The 25,428-nt window shown below is 43.4% G+C and overlaps 2 protein-coding genes across 4 annotated transcripts in view; both read left to right on the plus strand.

Annotated features, from left to right (window-relative positions):
* Positions 1-1,676, plus strand: part of CHST7 (carbohydrate sulfotransferase 7) — a 2,234-nt gene extending 558 nt beyond the window's left edge. Inside the window, exon 1 of the mRNA XM_056560508.1 lies at positions 1-1,676. This exon is cut by the window's left edge and continues 558 nt beyond it. Within this exon, the coding sequence (XP_056416483.1) occupies positions 1-874 (874 nt within the window). The 3' untranslated portion in view covers positions 875-1,676.
* Positions 1,677-21,551: 19,875 nt separating this feature from the next.
* Positions 21,552-25,428, plus strand: part of TUBGCP5 (tubulin gamma complex associated protein 5) — a 68,144-nt gene continuing 64,267 nt past the window's right edge. Inside the window, exon 1 of one of the 3 annotated variants that reach the window (XM_056555870.1) lies at positions 21,552-21,869. In XM_056555870.1, the coding sequence (XP_056411845.1) occupies positions 21,736-21,869 (134 nt within the window). In that variant the 5' untranslated portion in view covers positions 21,552-21,735. The remainder of the gene's footprint in view (positions 21,870-25,428) is intronic. The other 2 variants (XR_008888585.1, XM_056555869.1) reach the window with 2 other exon arrangements.

A 25,428-nucleotide genomic window follows, 5' to 3' on the forward strand; every position in this document is an offset into this window, starting at 1 on the left:
CCGGGACTTGCTGGGCTCCTTGTTCCGCTGTGACTTCTCCGCGCTGCGGCTGTATGCTGGGGACAACCTGACTTCTGCAGGATTGTTTGGCTGGAAGAGCAGCAAAGTGATCTGCAGCGCCCCATTCTGTTTAGCCGCTGGGGGACGGAGGGACAAGGTGGGACTGGTGGAGCCCAAAGACTGCGAACAGCGCTGCCCAGCACGGCCCCTGCGGGACTTGGAGGCGGAGTGCCGGCGCTATCCCGTGGTGGTGATTAAAGACGTGCGGCTACTGGACCTGTCCTTACTACAGCCACTGCTGCGGGATCCCGGCCTCAATCTGCGGGTGATACAGCTGTTCCGGGACCCCAGGGCCATACACAACTCCCGGCTCCGCTCCAAGCGCTCCCTACTGCGGGAGAGCCTGCAGGTGCTGCGCAGCCGCCTGAGAGGAGCCGACCCGGCCAGCAAAGCGCTGCAGCAGCAACAGCTGCACCGCGGAGGAGTGGACTACCTGCTGGCCGATTCGCTGGAGGTCATCTGCCAGGCCTGGCTGCGGGACTTACTCCTTGTGCGGGGTCACCCCCCTCTCTGGCTCCGACACCGCTACCTAAAGGTCCGCTATGAGGACTTGGTGCTCTCCCCGCAAAAGGAGCTGCGACGCCTGCTGCGCTTTACTGGGCTGCCAGGGTTACAGGAGCTGGAGGACTTTGTGCTGAACATGACGCGGGGACGCAGTTACTCTTCAGACAAGCCCTTTCTGGTGTCTGCCCGCAATGCCAGGGAGGCCATAAACGCCTGGAGGGAGAGGCTGAGCAGGGCGCAGGTCCGCAAGGTGGAGGAGGCTTGTGGAGATGCCATGCAGGTGCTCTCCTACCAGCTGAAGGGGGGCTGAGTATTGCCTCCTCCAGGAGCCCAGCCTCCGCGGAGACTACATGGAAGGACACTGCACAAGCTAGTGCTCTCTGTTATCAGACAGTTCGGGCTGCCTGCAGCTCCATAAAGGGATTAGTGACAGAATCCTGGGTATCTCTAGTGGTGAGGTGAAACCAGTGCATACCTAAGTGTGAACATTAGCAGCTGTGGCCCTTCTATTCTGTAAACGCACATAGTATAAATACTGTGGATTTTCTATGCAGACTTGCGCATGTAAAATCTGCAGTGCGTTACAGCGCCCGCCATGTAGAAGAGGTGTTCACAAGTCAACTTTGCGCACAGATTTTTTAATCCATAAAATGTCATTTTCTGCTGCAGGTTTCCCCCCTTTTTAGCATAGATCAGGAAATTCATTGTTATATACGAATTGTGCACGTGCCAGGGATGGACAGACATGTGTCATGACAATCAGAATGTAGCAAGTTTACATTATTTATATATGGACTTTATGAGGGTTATGGAGCCACAAATACAGACATGACAAAATAAAGAGCTGTGTTTTATTATGAATTGAGAGCCTGTGTAGAAATTAAATATTAGGCGTTGTTCACACTTATTGTGGTCAGTGTTTGTAGCCAAAACCAGAGGTGGACTGACACAAATATAGCTAGAAAAGGTTTGCAACTTTTTTCTGTATTTTAAACCCACTCCTGGTTTTTGGCTAAAAATACAAACCAAAATGCTGTGCAAACCCAGTATAACTAATGTTTGCTATTGCACTCCTTATGGTAAAAAAAAATCTTTGTAATGTACTTTGTTTAAAAACATAAAAACTTTCTATATTTTATTTGTCTTTAAAGTGTAGCTCCCACCATCCTTTGTTTTTTTTTTTATTCTATCCCTGCCTATTACCCATCTATCCCTAACCCCTTCACTGCCTTTAATTTTTTTTTTTACATATTAAAAATGCCTTTTGTCTGCCTGGTAGTGAGGGGGGGGGGGGGGGGGGGGGGTTTCACTTCTGCCCTTAGTTTACCTATACAGTGTACCTCCAGCTGTTTCCCCACTACAACTCCCAGCTTGCCCTGACATCATGCACCCTAACAGTGTTTCTCAAAAAGTGTTGCAAAACTACAACTCCCAGAATGCCCAGACAGCCGATGCTGGGAGTTGTAGTTTTGCAACAGCTGGAGGTGCCCTGTTTGGAAAAGACAGGGGACCACTCACTCCAGTGCACTTTTAGTTTGCCCCTTTATGACGTCACATTTCTACTCCCAGCATGCATCGCGGGGTGTGTTTCTATCTGTGCTCAGGAGGAGTGTTGCGGTTTCTGTTCCTCGGTTGACCGGCAGCCATACTCCCGGGAGACCCCTAGTGGCAAGTTTTTAAATGTAAATTAAACTATTTTAATGAAAAAAATAATTAAATGTATATTAGAGATATGTTGTAGTACATAATTACTACAACATATAAAAAAAAAAGGTTGGTGACAGTGCCCATTTAAAGAAGCTGCCACTAGGTGTCTCCCTACTTGTCCAGAGCACATTTCCCACTATCTCATGCACGGACTTCTGCTGGCCTTGCAAAAGTCTAAAATGCAGCCTTAGCCAATCATAGCTCATCTCATGCTGAACTTCTCTGGGCTGTGTGTAGCAGAGTGAGGGAGGAAGTTCTCCCCTGTATGGCTTCAGATGATGTAACACCTGCTGAGGAACGCCCCTTCCCAGGCTGTGAATCTGACTGAGCAGAAAATACAGAGCAATATCAAGGTAGAAAACTAAAAATAATAAAAATAAAGGCACGGGGTGGTTTACCATGATGGGGGCAGTGAGCTGGGAGGATTATAGAATTTAACAAGATCATGACAGGTACTCTTTAAATAGCTGGCATTGAAGATCACTATTAGCAATGCCCCCAGCTGTTCTATGCAACTGGAGCTGCTGGGTATGGTCTCAAGATTTGAACCTGCTCCATACAACCCTTAACGTCCCCATGTGGAAAATAAACGTCATGGCTTATTAAGGGGTTAAGAACAGGATCTAGATGGACCCTTCTTTTTTACAAAATAGAAATCAGTTGCCACAGGATGGACATGATGTTTTAAAGGTATGTTTTTTTTTTTTTATCTTGAACTATAAATAAGTACCTTTCAACAGGATGTATAAACATGGTGTGAACTGGTCATTATATAGACTGTAGTATGGTCTCAGCTCCTGTTAAGTTTATGCATTCACATCCAAATGTATAGTTGTGTATGGGGGATTTACGGTGTGCTTAGACATTGTAGCCAAAATCACACACTCATACCAATGGCTGTGCACAGTTGTTGAGATTACTGGCAACACTGTGCAACTATTTGTCACATGCAGCAGCTGCAACAATAGAACTTACCAGTATAGATGCCCTCATTTTTAGGTCTGTTCAAGAGTCATTTTCTGTTTATTGGAATTTATATTTTTCTAATTGGAAAGTCACCTATCACCATAGAAACAAAAAAAGTGTCGGCAGATAAGAACCATTTGGCCCATCTAGTCTGCCCAATAATCTGAATCCTATCAGACAGTTTTAATAGAGTACCTGTCATCAAACCATATTTTCTAAACTAACTCAGATTATATTCCCTTACTACTCCTAACACCCCTCCCGCCCTTAAAACATTTTTACGAGCCTTAAAAAGCTTTGTATCATACCTTTCCCTTTGCTCACATTATCTGAGCTCCCGGCAGGAGAAAGTGGGTGTTCCCCAGCAGGTGCAGCATCACTGAAGCTCGCAAGAGCTGTGCCTCACCATGCCCCACACGCACTTCCTGAGTTTGGTCTCCTGCAAGGCCGGGAGGAGACCAAACTGTTTCACTTGCGCAGGGAACAGAACAGGGCCACGTAGTGGCCGTTTTTTCAGTCACATTAAAAACATATGAAGGTTGAGAATTTTAACAGCAAGTGAATAGCAAAATGTCTTATAATTACATAAGAAACAGTATATTAAAAGTTTAGTTTGGTGACAGATACTCTTTAACCCCTTTAACGACTCAGGGTTTTTCTCTTTTTGCACTTTCGTTTTTTCCAGCTTACCTTTTAGAAATCATAACCCTTTCAATTGTGCACCTAAAATTCCATATGATGGCTTATTTTTTGCACCACCAATTGTACTTTGCAGTGACATTAGTCATTTTACCAAAAAATGCACTGTGAAACGAAAAAAAAATTCATTGTGCGACATTTTCGGTACAAATAACGCCTTTTCTTTATTCTGTAGGTCCATACGGTTAGAATGCAAAAAAAAACAAAAAACAAAAAAACAGGGAAGGCAGCAAGATGTCACTGACGTAATGTGGCCCCACCAGAGAGAAGTGCAGAAGAGAATGCACCTCTTCCCCCTCTGCGATGAACTGACTCCATTTCTGGTCCAGAGCCTGGCTGTACTGAGATCGCTGCCTAGGACAGTAGACAAGTATATGTTTTTTTAATTCTGACACAAAGGGGGAACATATCTGGCTACTGGGGGGAGAGTTTCTACCTATGGACCTACCTACCTACTGCAGGGGATACCTACATACATAGCTATCTACCTACATACATAATTTCCTGGATACATACCTTTTCTACATAAATACTCCAAGTAAATGCAGCACTACTTCACTGTTCAAATGTATGGTGCCAGCACCCCAGACTTGATCTCAGTGCATTTAGACATCCACAGCAATGGTGCAGACCTCCAATATGGCAAAAAAGTGAATTTATTCTGTCATATCAAAATACAAATAGCAACGTTTCAGCTCCTCCAGGCAACCTTTTTCAAGCATGATGGTATGCTGCACCATTGCTGTGGATACCTATCTAGCTACCTATATATATTTATATAGTGCCTCCCTGGCTTCTTACATATATAGCTACATAGCTATCTACCCACCTACTTAGCAAACGGCCTAACTAGATAGCTACCTACATAGCTACCTGGCTATCTACATAGCTACCTACCTATGTACCTAGATAGCTACCTGGATACCTACTTATCTGGCTACCTACCTACTGTCATTTTAAAGTAACTAAACACTGTGGGACATTCACACCTACCTAATGGGGGAACTTCGAGCCTACTTTGGGGGATATACCTACCTAATGACACCTACGAACTTCCCCACTTTTCATGACACCAAGGGACCCTTTTTTACAGTTTGGGGGCCTTTAGATGGGTTTATTCTATAGAGGTGGGGAGGGGACTGGAAAATGTGTAGCATAAGATGTTTGTCCTGCAGTTGCTAAATAGATGGGTGGAAAAAGCCATCATGACGATCTGAGCTGAATAGAGAAAAAAGGAAAGAGAATGACAGATCCTGTATACAGCTAGTGTCTGCCACTATATGGGCACTGGGGGAATACTGGTCTGTGTACAGTGCTTTTATTCAGTACAGTATGGTGCATTAGTCAGTGATTATGTGATATATATTGTTTTCCTGGTGCGTCTGTATTATTTGAGATTTGGTCAGTAACAGTATGGTGATATTTTGTATGGTGATAATATTCCTCCTTGTATACTGGTATTGCTGGTAATGGAAAATTATGTAGGGCATGAGAACAAATTTGGGAGAAATAGGGGCAGGGCAGAGGTGTTGTCATGCCAACCCTGAAGGGTGCATGCTGCATCTTGACAACACCTTCTTGACACTTGAGCTTTGAGCATGATATAGTGCTGACAGATTCCCCTTAACTTTATGTCTGCATAGATAGGAGAGATGAGGAATAAAAACAGATGCTGGATAGACAAGGTAGAGATGACTGTGACTAGCAGCCTGTACCACAATCATAGCCCATAACATCATAATTTTATTTTGAGCCACAGCTCAAAATAACATTATATCAAAACATAATCGCAATAAGTCTTTGGTTTTATTGTGTACACCTGTCTACTATAGATGTTGGCACACATTTTGCATGCTTCCGCACTTTTTGTGATACCTGCTAGCCACAAATAATAAAGAGACAACAGGCAGATAACCAGGAGCTAATTTTTACAGTCTTAGCAGTAGCAGTGAACAGCAGCCCATTCATATGCTGATAAATCCTCTTTATACTTAGGAGGCCTGGCAGTAAGGGCACAACATTCTAGCAGTGCCTTGTATTATATCTAATCCCATTTTCTAGTACCAATTCTTTAAATAAAAGTTCACCAAACATTTCATTGTAGGTTTAAATTATGTGACAATTTATTTAATAAACCCCCTTATTAAATTCAAAGCTCTTAATTGCCTTTAGCATGTCTGCAGTCACCACTAGGTGAGTTTACTACATATTTAGTTAATGTGATTTTAGTTATTTAAACAGTGGTTGTATGGAAGATGGATGGAGTAAGCTCCTATATACCGTACTCCCTAGTGGTGGCTCTCACCAGATTGTGATAATTTAAAGGGAATCTATTAGTTTATTTTGACCAAATGAAGTGCAGATATCCTTACATAAATGACAGTACACATGTACATTATCTACCAGTGCTGCAGTATCAGTTACAAAATAATTCATAAAACCCCTTTTTTCAAGTTTTCAGGAGGTAAGGGCAAGTTGCCTACATTCCACAGCATCATTCTCCTACGTACCTCTCTGTCCGGCATAATTAAAGAAGTTGCCCAGTGAAAATTGTTATTTCTTTAGTGCGCCCAGGCTTCTAAATAAAAGCTCCAACTCTGCTTCCTTGCTACTTTGTGGCCTCCTGTATCAGTGCGCTCTGTCTGTGGTCGGGTCTCCAAAGATCCCTCACTTTCTTTTCTCAGAAACACCTACACTCATCATGGGTGATTTTAATATCCCCATTGATACCCCAATCTCCTCTTCTGCCTCTCGGCATCTGTCTCTAACCTCCTCCTTTGCCCTTTCACAGCTTACTGACTCTCCCACACACAAGGATGGGAATACATTGGACTTGATCTTCTCTAGACTTTGCTCTGTCTCTAAATTCACTAATTCTCCTTTTGAGCTCTCTGACCACAACCATCTCTCTTTCTCTATCAGTAACTCCTATCCTCTTCCAGACACTCCAACCTTGTACACTTACAGAAACCTGCATGCCATAAACACCAGTCAATTTATAGACATTCTACAATCTTCACTATCACCAATCTCTTCTCTCTCCTGCCCTAATCTAGCAGCCAAACATTACCATGACACCCTAAAGTCTACCCTGGATCAAATGGCACCATCTAAAACACGAAACTCCCGACACAGACGGCAGCAACTCTGGCACACGCAAACAACCCGCTTTCTCAGGCGATGCTGTAGGTGTGCTGAACGTCTGTGGAGGAAAACTAAGACTTCTTCAGACTATCTGCACTATAAATTCATGCTTAAATCCTATTACTCTGCTCTTCATCTCGCCAAACAAACATATTTTAACTCCCTCATCTCTTCTCTGTCTAACAACCCAAAACGCCTTTTTGACATGTTCAACTCTCTCCTTTGGCCTAAAGTACAGACCCCAATCACTGATTTCTGTGCTGAAGACCTGGCCAAATACTTCAAAACTAAAATCGATGACATTCGTGATGAAATCCTCTCCCAGTCCCCTAAAAGTTCTGATCCAATTCCCAGCCACATCTCCTCTTCATCACTCTCAGTTTTTGAGCCTGTAACGGAGGATGAGGTTTCCAGGCTCCTCTCCTCCGCCCGCCCCACTACCTGCTCTAGTAACCCCATGCCTTCACACCTCATCCAGTCTCTCTCTCCTGCTATCAGCTGTCACCTAACTAAAATCTTTAACCTCTCCCTCTCTTCTGGAGTCTCTCTCCTCCTTCAAACACTCTATCATAACCCCACTATTGAAAAAAAAACATCTCTGGACCCGTCCTGTACAGCCAACTATCCACCCGTCTCAAATCTCCCCTTTATCTCAAAACTCCTGGAACGCTTGGTCTACTCCCGCCTTATCCGCTATCTCTCCGAGAACTCTCTCCTTGACCCCTTACAGTCTGGTTTCCGCTCCCTTCACTCCACAGAAACGGCCCTAACCAAAGTCACTAACAATCTTCTGACGGCCAAATCAAATGGCAATTTCTCTTTACTGATTCTCTTGGACCTGTCTGCGGCTTTTGACACTGTGGATCACCAACTCCTCCTCAGTAGTCTCCGCTCCATCGTTCTCAGGGACTCTGCTCTCGCCTGGTATTCCTATCTCTCTGGCCGCACCTTTAGCGTCTCGTTTTCTGGCTCTACATCTTCTCCTCTTCACCTTGCTGTCGGGGTTCCCCAGGGATCGGTCCTGGGTCCTCTACTCTTTTCACTCTACACATCCCCCATTGGAAAAACAATCAGTAGATTTTGTTTCCAGTACCACCTCTATGCTGATGACACCCAACTCTATACCTCTTCCTCCAACATCACCCCTGCACTCCTACAGAATACCAGTGACTGTCTCTCTGCCGTCTCAGACATCATGTCCTCTTTATATCTGAAACTAAATCTTTCTAAAACAGAACTTCTTGTTTTTTCTCCATCAACTAATACTGTGCCTAACCCTGACATTTCCATATCGGTATGTGGTACTACCATAACTCCCGGGCAGCAGGCTCGCTGTCTTGGAGTTATACTTGACTCTGATCTGTCTTTCACTCCCCATATTCAGTCCCTTTCACGTTCTTGTCACCTGCATCTCAAAAACATTTCCAGAATACGCCCGTTTCTCACTACTGAAACTGCTAAAACTCTCATTATTGCTTTGATTCACTCCCGCCTCGACTACTGTAACTCTTTACTAATAGGCCTTCCTTTCTCCAAACTCTCTCCTCTCCAGTCCATCCTTAATGCTGCAGCCAGACTCATCTTCCTCTCCAGCCGCTACTCCGACGCCTCCTCCCTGTGCCAGTCTGGTACACTGGTTACCAATTCAGTCCAGAATACAGTACAAAATCCTCAGTCTCACACACAAAGCTCTCCACAATGCTGCACCACCCTACATCTCCTCTCTCATCTCTGTCTACCATCCTACACGTTCTCTATGATCTGCTAATGATCTCACACTAACATCTTCTATAATCCGAACTTCTCACTCCCGTCTCCAATACTTCACTCGTGCTGCACCGGTTCTCTGGAAGGCTATGCTTCAATCCCTCAGACTCAACAAAAACATCCATAGTTTCAAACGTGGCCTAAAACACATCTCTTCAGACAGGCCTATAACATTCTCTAATTGGCCTCAACATATCCTCAATATATTCCCACACCTCTTGTTTGAATAGTTATTGTGTAATATTATGTCTGATACTTGTCTTTGTTTGTACCCCATAATTGTAAGCGCTGCGGAATCTGTAGGCGCTATATAAATAAATAAAATAAAAAAATAAAAATCTTTGGCTTCCCAAAGCTGTAGTCAAACACTCACTGACAGCAGTAATTGTCCTGCCTCAGTGATTGGTCAAGCAGCACTGTTAGTTACCTGAGCTGTAGCCACTACGCTCTGCAGCTCAGGGAAAACCAGTGTCACCAGCCGCAGACAGGACACCCTGATCCCGAAGGCTACGTGGGAGCAAGGAAAGTGAATTAAAGAGTTTTTTTTTTTTTTGAAGCCTGGGAGCAATAGTGAAAAAAAATTTCACCGGACAACTCTTTTAATGCAAGAGGTTGGCTTCCAGGCGCAACCTGGGAAGCTGGAACCCCCGTAGGCCACTCAAGTAGGAGAGGGAGGGGTTGAGAAACAAGGCTCTGTGCAATGCTGTGGCACTTCGGCAGCTTGACTCTGCCTCTTGGACACTTTTTATAAGTCATCTTTTCAACTGTTACTGCTGTAGTGGTTTAGAATTTATGCATGTACTGTCTATGTAAAAGTATATTCAGCTCATTTGGTCAAAATGAGCTGACAAATTCCCTTTAAAATGTATATTTGTGCAGTTGTAATATGTAAAGATAGTATTCCATAGCTAAGAAATTTTAAGAGCACCTGTCATCAAACCATATTTTCTAAAGTAACTCAGATTATATTCACTAACTACTCCTAACACCCCTCCTGCCCTAAAAAAAATTACAAACTTTAAAAAGCTCTGTATCATACCTTTCCCCCAAATTGTGTGAGCTCCCAGCAGGAGAAAGTGGGCGTTCCCCAGCAGGGGCAACATTTCTGAAGCCTGCAAGAGCTGTGAGTAGCCATGCCTGGCATGCACTTCCTGAGTTTGGACTTCTGTAAGTCCGGGTGGAGACCACATTAACTGTTTAGGAACAGAACAGAGCCACCTGTTTTGTCAATCACATTAAAAATATATACAGTGATCCCTCAACATACGATGGTAATTGGTTCCAAATGAACCATCGTTGCTTGAATCCATTGTATGTTGAGGGATCCGTGCAATAGTAATATAGAAACTTATACTCACGCGTCCTCGCCACTCCGGACTGTCACCACTGCCCAGGATCATCGCTATCATCACTACCCCGGGGTGTCCTTGCTGCTCCGGACAGTCACCGCTGGCCAGGATTGTCACTCTCCATCGCCGTCATCACATCGCTACGCACGCCACTCCTATTGGATGACGGGACGGCGTGCATGGCGACATGATGACGACGAAGGAGAGTGACGGCCATGCAGCGAAGCCCGAAGAGGATGGTCCGGAACGTCGGGGACAGGTAAGTGACACTCACAGGACGACACGGGGCACCTTAAACGGCTATCCGGCAGCAGCTGAAGCAGTCTGCGCTGCCAGATAGCCGTTTATGCGATGGCCCTGACATAAAAAAGCATTGTATGTTGATACTGCCTTCAACATGCGATGGCCCCTGTGAGGCCATTGTATGTTGAAATTATCGTATATCGGCCCATCATACCTCACTGTAGGGATCACTGTAAAGGTTGAGAATTTTAACAGCAAGTAAATAGCAAAGTGTGTTATAATTACATAAGGAACAATATATTAAAAGTTTAGTTTGGTGACAGGTACTCTAAAACATTATTGCAGCTCAATTTGATGAAAATGTCTTAAGTAAATAAAGTAAAGTAAAGAGAAAAAAACCTGTACAGACAGAGCACATTACTTTCTCTGAGAAGCCATTCCTTCACACAAGACTGCTTCTGCTTTCAGTGTTGCGTATGATGTGTTCCTTTATTGTGTAGTCAACCAGGGAACTGCAAAGCTAGTGGTATTTCCCTTAGAATTTTGTGTAACACAGATGAGGTTTTAAGAATGGTTCAGCTTACTACTATAACTGGGAATTGTTGTGCATCATTATCCTGCTTGACAATTGTGTGGAAATGTATGTTATATAGCATCTGCTACAAAAGAATAGGTACCCTCCTGTATAAAAAGTGTTGTAACAATGAGAAACATTCTTTAGAACAGGCTGTAAAGCAGTGATCTGATGGGTAACACTGATGCAACTTGTGTCTTATACAGGTATAGACAAATCTACCTATGTGTAAAAACCACACATGCTTCATTAAAGTGTGCCTGTCATTAGCAAAAACTTTTATATAATGTAAAAAACAACATTATATGTATATTTGCAATATACATTGGTTAAATAATGTATTTTTTTTTCTCTGGGTGTGTGGGTGGACAAGCAGGGCTCTGTGCAGTGAGGCTCTATGACATGCTCCCGGCTCACACAGCAGGCTGATTGACAACCAGGAGCCTGCACAGATCGCTGCTTGTCTGCCTACACTTCCTGTATTTGGTCTCCTCACAGAGACACACATGCAATAGCTGCAGTGACAGCATTATTCTATCCAAGAATATACACATTTTTAAACCAACATATATATTACAAATATATTGATCTATCTATCTATATATGGGTTTACAATTCTTACCAAATGCAAAGAAAAAGAGAGAGCAGAGCTTCTCCTAAAGGAGAAGCAAGTTCTGCAGGCATTTTTTTTCTTGCTTTTGGCTTTGCTTATGTGTGACATATTTATTAAACTATCATGGTGAGTTGATAAATTTGGCTTACATAAGCAAAAACCAATAAATCACTTTTAAATACCATTTTTTTTTAGCACACATAAGCAAAAACCAATAAATGACTTCAGAACACAAATTTGCAGCTTTGAAAAAAATGTGTGATGTTTTTTTTTTTTTTTACATTTTTTTACCGCTTTTTTCCCCCTAAATGTACTAACTCATTTTTTTTCTTCTCATTTCAGATCTGTGTATCTTGTGGATTACTTTAGATTCAGGAGAGTACAGTGATCAGCATTTTTTTTTTGTTTAATATTAATAAAATGGTTAATGAGGACTTTTGGGGGAGTGTTTCTTTGGAATAACATTTTTTTTTTTTAAACGTGTTTTTTTTTTTTTTCAATTTACTTGACCGGCTTAGTAGTGGAAGCTGTATTATAGACAGAGTCCATTACTAAGCTGAGGCTTAGCGTTAGCCCCCTAGACAGCTAGCGCTAACCCCCAATTATTACCCCGGTACCCACCGCCACGGGGGTGCTGGGAGAAGCCGGTACCAACAGGCCCGGAGCGTCAAATACGGCGCTGCTGGGCCTAGGCGGTAACAGGCTGGCGTTATTTAGGCTGGGGAGGGCCAGTAACAATGGTCCTTGCCCACCCTGGTAACGTCAGGCTGTTGCTGCTTGGTTGGTATTTGGCTAAAAATAGGGGGAATCTTATCTTTTTTTTGCATAAATAATTAATTATTTAAAAAAAACAAAACATATAGGGTCCCCCCTATCTTTATTTTCAGCCAAGTACCAACCAAGCAGCAACACCCTGACGTTACCAGGGTGGGTGAGGACCATTGTTACTGGCTCTCCCCAGCCTAAATAACACCAGCCTGTTACTGCCTAGGCCCAGGAGTGCCATATTTGACGCTCCCGGCCTGTTGGTACCGGCTCTTCACGGCACCCCTGTGGTGGTGGGTATCGGGGTAATAATTGGGGGTTAGCGCTAGCTGTTTTTGTGGCTAATGCTAAGCATCAGCTTACTAATGGACTCCGTCTATAAGACAGCTTCCACTACTAAGCCTGTAAAGTAAATTAAAAAAAACACAACACGTTTCAAAAAAATGTATTCCAAAAAACACTCCCCCACAAGCCCTCGTTAACCATTTTATTAACATTAAACTGATTAAACAAAACGCTGGTCATCGAAGCAGTCCACCGAATCCAAAGTAGTCCACAGGATACACGGTTCTGAAATGAGAAAAAAAAAAAAAAACGGCCGGGACCCACGGCTAATACAGGACATCACCGATCGCGGTGATGCCCTGTATTAACCCTTCAGACGCGCCGATCAAAGCTGACCGTCTGAAGGGAAAGTGACACTAACCCGGCTGCTCAGTCGGGCTGTTTGGGACCGCTGCGGTGAAATCGCCGCGTCCCGAACAGCTTACAGGACACCAGGAGGGACCTTACCTGCCTCCTCTGTGTCTTCTCAGTGCCAGGATCCCCTGCATGGCTGGCGCTCTCCTTCGACATCATCACGTCGTCGCGCACGCTGTCCCGTCATCCAATAGAAGCGGCGTGCGTAGCGACGTGATGACGGCGACGGAAAGCGTGGATCCCGAGGAAGAAGACGTCCGGAGCATCGGGGACACCACGGGGACGCGGCAACAGTGATGGAGCAACATCCGGGCAGCGGTGACGGGTCCGGAGCGGCGGGGACACGTGAGTACTACCTCCTATACCAGTGGTCTTCAACCTGCAGACCTCCAGATGTTGCAAAACTACAACTCCCACCATGCCCGGACAGCCAACTGCTGGGTTCAGAATCTTTTTTTTCTAGATTTTGCACCTTTAAAATTGGGTGAGTCTTATATGCCGGTGCGTCCTATAGGGCGAAAAATACCGTATATGTTTCACTTTTCCTTCTTGTGCTGAAGGTGTGATTTATTTTAGGGAGTGGTGGAGAATGTGATCAAATACTGCACATGAGGTAGGGTAGTTTTAGTCGGTGGGCTGGTGGTGGTGTGTGACAGGGCGGCTTATAAGTCCCAGTCTGGCCCTGGGTGCTGTGTTGCTTTTTTGGCTTTTCAAAAACTTTGACTCTTGTTTTACCCATTTCTTTAACATTTGTTTTATTGTGACTTTTTTTTTTTCATGGCACTCGTGCTGTGAGTTTATATCCTGACATCTTGATGTCCTCCTTGGGCTACCCGATTCTCTCTCTCCCCCCTTCCTTTCTTAACTTCAGACTATGTTTATAATTGCATCAGTTTTACACAACTTGTTAAATCTTTTGCTGAAATCTGTGTTAGAACTCTATTGTGTTACAGTTTAATTCATCCTTTCCTTTGCCTTAGTATATAAATGTCTTGCTAGAGCAATATCTGCTTTCAGTTAGCCAAGCCCATATCTCAGTAAAGCCTACTTCACACATTTTTTTTTCTTCTAGAAAACTAACACAAAAGCATGCTTGCAAGTATTATTATTATTTTGTTTTTTCTTATGCAGCTCCTTTTTAGTGCCAACAGCTTTTTGGTTGTGTTCTTTTCAGTGTAATTTTCTCATTCTCATATACCTGTCATCTATGGCAAGGTTTATGGAAGGAACCTAAGGTATGCAGGACTAGTGTGGGTCTCTGTAACTTCAAAGGACTATCAGTTGGGTACCCCCCTGCTGTAAGAAACACTTAAAGTGTACCCGTCAGATCCAACAACATTTTTTTTTACTATATCACTCAGTACCTAATCCTGGCCATGTACATCTAATTTTTATGTGTCATTTTTTTTTTTATTACACTTTTAATTAATTTAGCTCACTAGTCTCAATTCCTCTGAAAGGGAGGGGTGTGTGGCCCCACTTTGTAGGTCTCCGCCCCTCCCTCAGAATGCTGTCTGCTCACATCTCCCCTAGCATTAGCAAAACTACAACTCCCAGCTTGTCCTCACTGACAGTAGCGGGACACAAGCTGACAGTGGGAGGATTGTTCCTCCAGCTGTGAGCCCTGCGCTCACAGCTGTCAATCAAGGAAGTGTGTCCATGACATAGGTGATGATGCATGGACACAGCAGGACTAGTATGTGTCCAAGCAGGCGGGGGGGGGGGGGGGGTACAGTTGTTTGACTGGCATTTTCAGTATGCATACTTTACAACATATCAAAAGTTGTTGTATTGGATAGTGCCAATTGAAATATTCATGTACCTTTCTCCTCTTATCACATATATGACCAGTATTTCACCAGTGATAACAAATAAAAGTTCTCAGTAGTTGATACATTTTAATGGCTAATTGAAAACAATAATTACTAAATGTGAGCTTTCCAAACTAGGTCACTTCATAAGGAAGGACTTATACTTCTTCCTGACAAATAAACTACCAAAACAGCAACATGTACAAAATGTGAAACCCCCTTAGTCCTTTTTCCCCTTTTGTGCTAGTGTCACACACAGCATGTTTGATGCAGTATTTATTTTTTTTTATTTTTTTTAAAGCTAAAAGTGGATTCAGCAGGGGGAGAACTATAAGTCCTTCCTTAATATTCCTCTTTCCTTTTAAATCAATATCTGGCTTTGGCTCAAAAACTGAACAAGAAACTGCCACGAAAACTGCATTTTTCTATATGCTGTCTGTGCCACCTTAATGGTCTATTCACACGTACAGCATTCTGCGCAGATTTGATGCACAGGATTTTATGCTGCAGAATTCAAATGTAAATTAAATGACTGAATACAGCTTGAAATCCTGCACATCAAATCTGCGCAGGATATTGTACATGTAAATGGACCATAAAGGGATATTCCACGATTTTTCCAGGAGTTACAAGGGCTGTAAAGTTAGTGTAGTTCATGCTCTAGTGTCTCTACCAGTGTTTGATGGCTGGTCTCACAATTCTTATGTGGTCTTTTCCCCAATATTCATTTTTAGCAACATATTAAAGGAGTGTTGTCTTGGGCTTTTCCCACGTTGCAGAGTGGCCCAAGACCTTACATCACTAGTCAGGTGTTAAAAGGGAGCCTGGCAGTGCTTCAATATGCAGAAAAATAGTTTGAGCACAGCACACATGGAAGGGAGCTCAACTGTGCTGAAATGGGTGGGCTGATGATGTGTGGGAGGAAGAAAAATGACCTCACACATATAAACAAGGAATCCTGGAACTTGTAGTTGGAGGGAGGGGACACCAACAGAAAATAGGAATTTTACAAAAAGAAAGCAGCAACGTTATGGTGGACTTACATCCTATGTTGGATAACCCCTTTAACTGCAGACTAATTAGCATTTTTATACTTGTGCTGTATTTGTTTCCCCCTACTTAATATGCAAAAATGCTGTAACCTACTGTTATCTGTTATAGTTAGCATTAAAAAGACAATTTAAATACAGAGAAACAATTGTATGCAGTGACAAGTTTCACGGTTTTGCCTTAGTGTGTGAATGTATGTGGTGCTAAAGCTAGCATCTGTGGAGAAACCCAGTAGCTGATGTTACATTTGCAATGGTTGAAAAGCAATTCTAAAATTGAATTTCTTCTTTTGTTATCCAATTTGTACTGTAGTTAGACCATGGGACTTTAAAGTTTATCCAGTGTAATTTATTTTTTCTTTGCTTTTCTTCTTTTTTTTTTATTAAATGGGCACTGTCATTATAAAAAAAATTTGAAACGTCCTAGTAATTTTTTATTGGGCAGGGTCAAAAGTTTTTATTGGTCAGAGTGTTTAGATTTTGGCTGATCATTAGAACCAGTTAGAAGAAGCGTGCGTGCTTAGCACGTTCTCTCTTGGCTCTGTGTCATGTGACTGCTTTTCTCTCCCTGCTTGTTCAATTGATCAGTTGGAGTCAGACACAGACTGAAAAGTATAATTTTTTTTTTTTTTTTACTCATCATAAATTCTCATTCCTTTAGTTTAAAGCAACAGCACAAATGGGGATCTTTCTGCAAGGATAGGACTTATGGTATCAATTAACAATTGAATTGCACATCCTATACCTACACCTATCTCTCCATAGCCGCACTGTGTACTTCTAGAGACAACAATAATCAATTCTTAAAGGGGTACTCCGCTGCTCAGTGTTTGGAACAAACTGTTCTGAACACTGGAGCTGGGAGCTTGTGACGTCATAACCCGTCACGGCCGTCAGGCCCCTCCCATAGACTTGCATTGTGGGGCGGGGCGTGACATCATGAGGGGGCGGGTCCATGATGTCATGAGCTCCTGGCGTCGGCTCCAGCGTTCAGAACAGTTTGTTCCAAACGCTGATCAGCTGAGTACCCCTTTAAGGCCTGCTTTATGACAATTGTATTGTGCTGCTGCTTTGGACTAAACAAAGGAGAATTTAAGGTGAGTAAAAAGCACAAATAGGGTTTGCTTTTCTTCCTCTCTGTCTTCTACCTCCTCCTCTTCTCCTGATCTTAGTGAGAAGCCTATGTAAGTTGGTAAAACGTCCCCTTTGGAAAGAAGAAAATTTGGGAAACATAGAAGACTTTGTTTCCAGTCATCTGATTCCACTTTTGGACAGTTTTTGAACATCTCAAAAGAAGCTTTATTACTTCTCTGGTTTTGGTACAGACAGATCAAACCAAGCCTTTCATGGCAGAGGTGAATGCTTCAGAAGCTGGTGTTTGGGCGCTTTTGTCTCAGGGAACCACTTCACATACCCACCTACAAAGTGTGCATTTTCTCTCAAATTTTCTAGTGCAGAATGTAATGATATTGGGGATAGAGCGTTGCTATCAAATGGGCATCTCTACTGGTTACAGTCATTACCGACCATAAGAACCCGACCTTCCTAAAATCAGCCAAATGTCTTAATCCTCGCCAGGCTCACTGGCCCTTATTTATTACTAGATTTAACTTTGTGATAACATATCGTCCAGGTTCCAAAAGTTTCAACGCTGACGCATTGTCCAGAAGTTTTAGTGCTTGCCAACTTCCTGACTCTGAGCCAGAGACTATACTCCCTAAGGGATCAAGGCTAATCAAGGTTTAGTACCTCCTGAAGCTCCCCTTGACAAGATCTTTGTGTCCAGTCAGTTCCTCTTCTGCATAATAGAGGAAGGTCACAATTCCCCATTGGCAGGTCACCATGGAATATTGGGCACAAAGAGATTGTTTCAGAGAAGATTTGGGTGGCCAATCCTCACTAGAGATGTAGGGGCCTTTGTTTTTGCGTGAGACCTTCCAATCCCCCCCCCCCCCACCCCCACCGATGATTCCCTACCTGAGCCAGGATCCAGCAGTCTCCAGCGAAGATTCGGGTCCCCAGGCATCTTTTCCTGCAGGTACGGCCTCCATCTTCTTCCCACGATCCCCTCGACATCCAGGGGCGGGCAGAACAGGGGGTTGCCATGGCAACCCCCTGTCCTGCGCCGCCATTGGTCAGAACTCCATTCTGCTAATGGCAGGGGATAGGAGGAGATCGCAGCTCTGCAACCTCACTCCTATCCCTTAGGCTGATCGGGGCTGTCGCTGACAACTCCAACCAGCCCTATTTTCCAGGTGATCGGGTCATCAGAGACCCGATCAGCCCGGAATTGGAGAAAACCGCATGTCTGAATTGACATGCGATTTTCTCCGATCGCCGACATGGGGGGGGGAACGGGTCCCCCCTGGGCGATGTGCCGGGATGCCTGCTGAATGATTTCAGCAGGCATCCCGATCCGGTCCCCAATCGGCTAGCGGCGGGTACCGGAATTCCCACAGGCGTATCCATACGCCCTGTGTCCTGAACAGGTTAAATGGGAAAAGGGGGGGGGGGGGGGGGTGATTCAAACTTTTATTAGGGAATGGGTTAAATCACATTAACTATTTTTTTGGCACATTGTTTTGCAATGTTATAGCCACCATAGGGGACTACAACATGCCATAACTTGATTGTGAGCTAAAAAAGGATGAGAGAGCGCTCCAATGTGAAAGTATATACAGGCACTTGATAAAAGGTAATTAGACAAATGCCTACTCACAAGATCATGTTGTGCAAGCTGGAGGCACAACGCTCGAATAGCTTCGTGAATGCAGATCCTGGCTGGGTGTGCAGTAGAGGATGGTTCCTTCGTGGGCTGCTGCTGGCTTCCTCTGCTCACATCAATGAGCATGTAGTTGCAAGATAGAAGGCGTGTTGAAAAACACGGTGGGTGAGGAAGGATTAAAGCGCTGTGCCGGATCGAAGGTAAGAGAAAGACTTTTTATTTCTTTTAAAGTTAAACATGTAACGCGTTTCAAGGGTGAGCTGCCCCCTTCATCAGACATGTATATGCAGTGAGGATAAGTCAGTTTAAATACTTGAATACATCACAGGAAATGATATCACTTACAGAAACACCTGATGCAATTTAAAAATTGTATAATACACATAAGAAAAACCAAATACTGAGGCTGTGCATAAAGTATAGAATGTATATAAAAGACAGGCGGGCTCAGCATCATATAGAAAGGGGTGCTATTAAGCGTACCAAATAACAATTACTGCACCAAAAAAGAGAAAGAAATACACAATATAATGCACACCCACATAAAGTATAGAAGACACAAATAAAATAAAAAATATATGAAATATCAAATATAAACTGAAAAAAATATTTAATCAATATTCTTTGATTAAATCGGTTTGTTGTAAGGAACCAGCTTTTAAAAAAGCATTTTTTAACAATTGTTTTGGATATTTTTTCTCCCGAAAACGTTTAAAAAGAATTTTAGATTGGTCCCGGAAATCTTGCGTGGAACTGCAATTTTTCCTAATCCTACGGTATTCTCATAGGGGATATTTTGGAGCCACTTAGGATAATGACAACTATTAAAACCTAAAAAACTGTTCACATCTACGCATTTAATATGTTAGTGTCCCAATTGTTTGTATTTCATATTTACATTTTATATTTCATATATTGTTTATTTTATTTGTGTCTTCTATACTTTATACACAGCCTCAGTATTTGGTTTTCTAATGTGTATTATGCAATTTTTAAACTGCACCAGGTGTCTCTGTAAGTGATGTCATTTCCTGTGATGTATTCAAGTATTTAAAGGGGTACTCCAGGCCAAAACTTTTTTTTTATATATCAACTGGCTCCGGAAAGTTAAACAGATTTGTAAATTACTTCTATTAAAAAATCTTAATCCTTCCAATAGTTATTAGCTTCTGAAGTTGAGTTGTTGTTTTCTGTCTAAATGTTCTCTGATGACTCACGTCCCGGGAGCTGTGCAGTTCCTATGGGGATATTCTCCCATCATACACAGCTCCCGGGACGTGACATCATCAATGAGCAGTTAGACAGAAAACTTCAGAAGCTAATAACTATTGGAAGGATTAAGATTTTTTAATAGTAGTAATTTACAAATCTGTTTAACTTTCCGGAGCCAGTTGATGTATAAAAAAAAGTTTTTGCCTGGAATACCCCTTTAAACTGACTTATCCTCACTGCATATACATGTCTGATGAAGGGGGCAGCTTGAAACGTGTTACATGTTTAACATTAAAAGAAATAAATAAAAAAGTCTCTCTTACCTTGGATCCAGGACAGCGCTTTAATCCTTCCTCACCCACCGTGTTTTTCAACACGCCTTCTATCATACCTTGATTGCAGACACTGATCAGTGTGATGACATAGCACAGCATTGATCAGTGTTATCGGTGCTCTGCTGCTCCAGCCTGGATATCAGGCACGGAGCAGCATAGCGATGATCGGACAGGGGGAAGCAAGGTAAGAAGCCTCCCGCTGTCCTCTCAAGTGTTCAGAAGGCGGCGATTTCACCGCGGTTGTCCCATACAGCCCACTGAGCTAACCTGCAATAGTTTTCTCCCATTTTAGATGCCACGATCAACTTTGATCGCGGCGTCTAAAGGGTTAATACCTGACATCGCCCCAATCGGCAATGTCCGGTATTAGTCGCGGGTCCTGGTTGCTGATAGCAACCGGGGCCTGTCGGGTATGAAGCGTGCTCACATATCGGGAGCCGGCGCAGGACGTAAATATACGTCCTGCGGCGTTAAGAGGTTAAATCAACTGGTGCAAGAAACAGATTTGTAAATTACTTCTATTAAAAAATCTTATTCTAGTACTTATCAGCTGCTGTATACTACAGAGGAAGTTGTATAGTTATTTTGTCTGACCACACTGCTCTCTGCTGACACCTCGGTCCATGTCAGGAACTGTCCAGAGCAGGATAGGTTTGCTATGAGACTTTTCTCCTGCTCCGGAGAGTTCCTGACATGGACAGAGGTGTAAGCAGAGAGCACTGTGGTCAGACAGAAAAGAAAAACACAACTTTCTCTGTAGTATACAGCAGCTAATAAGTAGTGGAAGGATTAAAAAAAAAATTATAGAAGTAATTTAAAATCTGTTTAACTTTCTGGCACCAGTTGATTTAAAAAAAAAAGAAAAAATATTTCCATCAGAGTACCCTTTTACACATATCCCCTGTGCCAGTGTTTTCCAACCACTGTGCCTCTAGCTGTTTCAATACTACAACTTCCAGCATGGCCAGACAGCATTTATCTGTTCGGGAATTCTGGGAGTTGTAGTTTTGAAACAGCTGGAGGCACAGTGGTTGAGAAACGCAGCCCTATGCACACCTATTCTGTCTCCAGGTATGTGTGACTGCTTCTAGGGAAATACTCCGAGCATGACTGTAGTAGCTATGTGCTGTAGGTGTACTTGTCCTTGCTAGGTGTTACTAGGCTACATGTATGCCTGAAATCTCCTGCAGAACTATATAAAATACACTGTATACAAAGCTGTGTGCACTTGTACTATACAAGACGTTAGGACTTCGTTTATTCAGAATCTTACTTATAGTTATTCACTTTCTCCTCAGCAGGTGGCGACAACGTCGCTTCGTCTGGATCCCAGTAATTGAGCGTATTTTGAACCAATCAAACGAGTGAGCTTCCGATCGCTCCGCCCCTTACGTATGCGTGCCGTTCTCTGGTGATTATTGGCTGCTACCTGAAGAGAGAACGGTGATTGGCGGAGCGCTGTCCAATCCGGGCTCGGGTGACGGTTGCTGGGCTGCCCGCTAATGTGTGGGATATGGCGCATTGGACCCGGTTTGAAAAAGGACAGGAGAAGGATGTGAGGAAGCTGGTGTCCCGCCTGAGCGGCCTTCAAGATGGGGGCGACACTAACTACCAGATGGCGCTGCAGTACGCCTGGTCCAACTTCAGGTCAGGTCTCCTACAGGATATGCAGCACATGGGGCTGTAGCACTACAGGTCCCAGCAAGAACGTCACTATTGAAGTGACATTGGGACTGTCATACAGGAAAATTCTCTTTGTTGCCCATAGCGACCATTCCTTTCTCATTGAGAAGCTGAGCTCTGATTGGCTGTTATTGGCAACAGAGAATTTTGCTATAAAAATCTACTTTGTTGTCAATATTTATGTAAATAATGTGTAGTTATTGCAGACAGATCTGTTATGTATTTTAATATGAATAATAATACTTTCAAGATCTCTGTTTGCTGTCAGTGGTCTCCAAACTGTTCAGCGGTTTCAAAACTACAACTCTCAGCATGGCCGGACGGCTGTTGGTTGTCCGGCCATGCTGGCAGTTGTAGTTTTACAATAACTGCAGGTCCACAGTTTGGAGACCACTGAAAGCAAACAGAGATCTTGAAAGTATTAGAAACACTACTCATATTAAAATACGTAACATATCTGTCCTTGTAGTCTGCTGGACCCATTAACCCCTTAAGGACCCTTGACGTACATGTATGTCATGACACCCTGGTACTTTCCAGCCCCCATCCTGCCCACCCACAATAGGCGGGGCAGAACGAGGAACCGAAGGGGTCCGGCGCCGAAGATCCACTTACTGATCCGGGCGGGCGACGGAGATCGGCGGGCGGCGATGCCGTTCGGCTGGATCGTACGGAAGCCGGTGAGTTGCCTAGCAACATCTGGAGGGTACAGTTTGAGACCACTATACAGTGGTCTCTAACTGTAGCCCTCCAGATGTTGCAAAACTACAACTCCCAGCATGCCCAGACAGCTGTTTGGGCATGCTGGAATATGTAGTTTTGCAACAGCTGGAGGGCTACAGTTTGAGAGCACTATATAGGGGTCCCTAAACTGTAGCCCTCCAGATCTTGCAAAACTACAACTCCTAGCATGCCCAAACAGCTGTTTGCTGTCTGGGCATGCTGGGATTTGTAGTTATGCAACAGCTGGAGGACCACAGTTTGGAGATCACTTTGCAGTGTTCTCTAAAACTGTAGCCCTCCAGATGTAGTTGTAGTTGTGTACCTCCAGCTGTTGCATAACTACATCTCCCAGCATGCCCTTCGGCGATCAGTACATGCTGGGAGTTGTAGTTTTGCAACAGCTGGAGGCACACTGATTGGTAAATACTGAGTTAGGTAACAGAACCTAACTGAAGGTTTTTCAACCAGTGTGCCTCCAGCTGTTGCAAAAGTACAACTCCCAGTATGCACGGTCTGTCAGTACTTGCTGGGAGTTGTAGTTTTGAGAAAGTTGGAGGTTTGCCCCCCCCCCCCCCCCCCAGGTGAACATACAGGGTACATTCACACGAGCAGGTTCACAGTAAGTTTCCTGCTTCAAGTTTGGGCTGCTGCTTTTCTAGCGGGAAACTCCTAGCGGGAAACTCACCGTAACACGCCAGTGCGAATGTACCCTAAAAACACTACACTAACACATAATAAAGAGTAAAACACTACATATACACCCCCTTACACTGTCCCCCCCAATAAAAATGAAAAACGTATTGTACGGCAGTGTTTCCAAAACGGAGCCTCCAGCTGTGGCAAAACAACAACTCCCAGCATTTTGGGACAGCCACTGACTGTCCAGGCAGGCTGGGAATTTAGCAACAGCTGGAGGCACCCTGTTTGGGAATCACTGGCGTATAATACCCCTATGTCCACCCTTACGCAATCCGTAATTTAGTCCTCAAATACGCATGGAGCTCTCTCACTTCGGAGCACTGTCGTATTTAAAGGAAACAGTTTAGGGCCACACATGGGGTATTTCCGTACTCGGGAGAAATTGCACTACAAATTTTGGGGGGCTTTTTCTCCTTTTACCCCTTATGAAAAGGAAAAGTTGGGGGCTACACCAGCTTGTTAGTGTAAAATTTTAAATTTTTTTTCACTAACATGCTGGTGTTGCCCCATACTTTTCATTTTCACAAGCATTAAAAGGAAAAAAAAGACCCCCAAAATTTGTAACGCAATTTCTCCTGAGTACGGAAATACCCCATATGTGGGCGTAAAATGCTCTTCGGGCGCACAACAAGGTTCAGGAGTGAGAGCGCACCATGTACATTTGAGGCCTAAATTGGTGATTTGCACAGGTGTGGCTGATTTTACAGCGGTTCTGACAAACGCAAAAAAATAAATACCCACATGTGACCCCATTTTGGAAACTACACCCCCCACGGAACGTAACAAGGGGTATAGTGAGCCTTAACACCCCACAGGTGTTTAATGAAAATTCTTCAAAGTTGGATGGAAACATGTTTTCACTAAAATGCTGGTGTTACCCTAAATTTTTCATTTTCACAAGGGAAAATAGGAAAAAAGCCCCCCAAAATTTGTAACCCCATTTCTTCTGAGTAAGAACATACCCCATATGTGGATGTAAAGTGCTCTGCTGGCACTCTACAATGCTCAGAAGAGAAGGCCATGTGTGTTTACAAAGCCCCCATGGTACCAAGAACAGTGGACACCCCCCAACATGTGACCCCATTTTGGAAACTACACCCCTCACGTAATGTAATAAGGGGTACAGTGAGCATTTACTCCCCACAGGTGTCTGACAGATTTTTGGAACAGTGCTCTGTGAAAATGAAAAATTTAATTTTTAATTTGCACAGCCCACTGTTCCAAAGATCTGTCAAACGCCAGTTACGTGGACCCCTTGTTATGTGCCTTGAGGGGTGTAGTTTCCAAAATAGTATGCCATGTTGGGTTTTTCTTGCTGTTCTGCACCATAGTGGCTTCCTAAATGTGATATGCCCCCCAAAAACCATTTCAGCAAAATTTGCTTTTCAAAAGCCAAATGTGACATCTTCTCTTCTGGGCATTGTAGTGCGCCAGCAGAGCACTTGACGTCCACCCATGGGGTATTTCCATACTCAGAAGAGATGGGGTTACAAATTTTGGGGGGCATTTTGTCCTATTATCCTATTATATTATTTGTCCTAAAATCATTTACACATTTAACTTTAACTAAAAGTCATCAAACACCTGTGGGGTGTTAAGGCTAACTGTACCTCTTGTTACGTGCCTTGAGGGGTGTAGTTTCCAAAATAGTATGCCATGTGTTTTTATTTTTTTTTTATTTTTTTTTATTTTTTTTTTTTTTGCTGTTCTGGCACCATTGGGGCTTCCTAAATGTGACATTCCAAAAACCATTTCAGAAAAACTCACTCTCCAAAATCCCATTGTCGCTCCTTCCCTTCTGAGCCCTCTACTGCGCCCGCCGAACACTTGACATACACATATGAGGTATTTTCTTACTCAAGAGAAATTGGGTTACACATTTTAGGAAGATTTTTCTCCTTTTACCCCTTGTAAACATTCAATAACTGGGTCTACAAGAACATGCCAGTGTAAAAAATGAATATTTAAATTTTCTCCTTCAATTTGCTGCTATTCTTGTGAAACACCCAAAGGGTTAACAAATCTTGTGAATGTCATTTTGAATACTTTGAGGGGTGCAGTTTTTATAATGGGGTCATTTATGGGGTATTTCTAATAAGAA

This window comes from Hyla sarda, chromosome 2 (genome assembly GCF_029499605.1).
Source record: "Hyla sarda isolate aHylSar1 chromosome 2, aHylSar1.hap1, whole genome shotgun sequence".
In the NCBI taxonomy this organism is placed as follows: Eukaryota; Metazoa; Chordata; class Amphibia; order Anura; family Hylidae; genus Hyla; species Hyla sarda.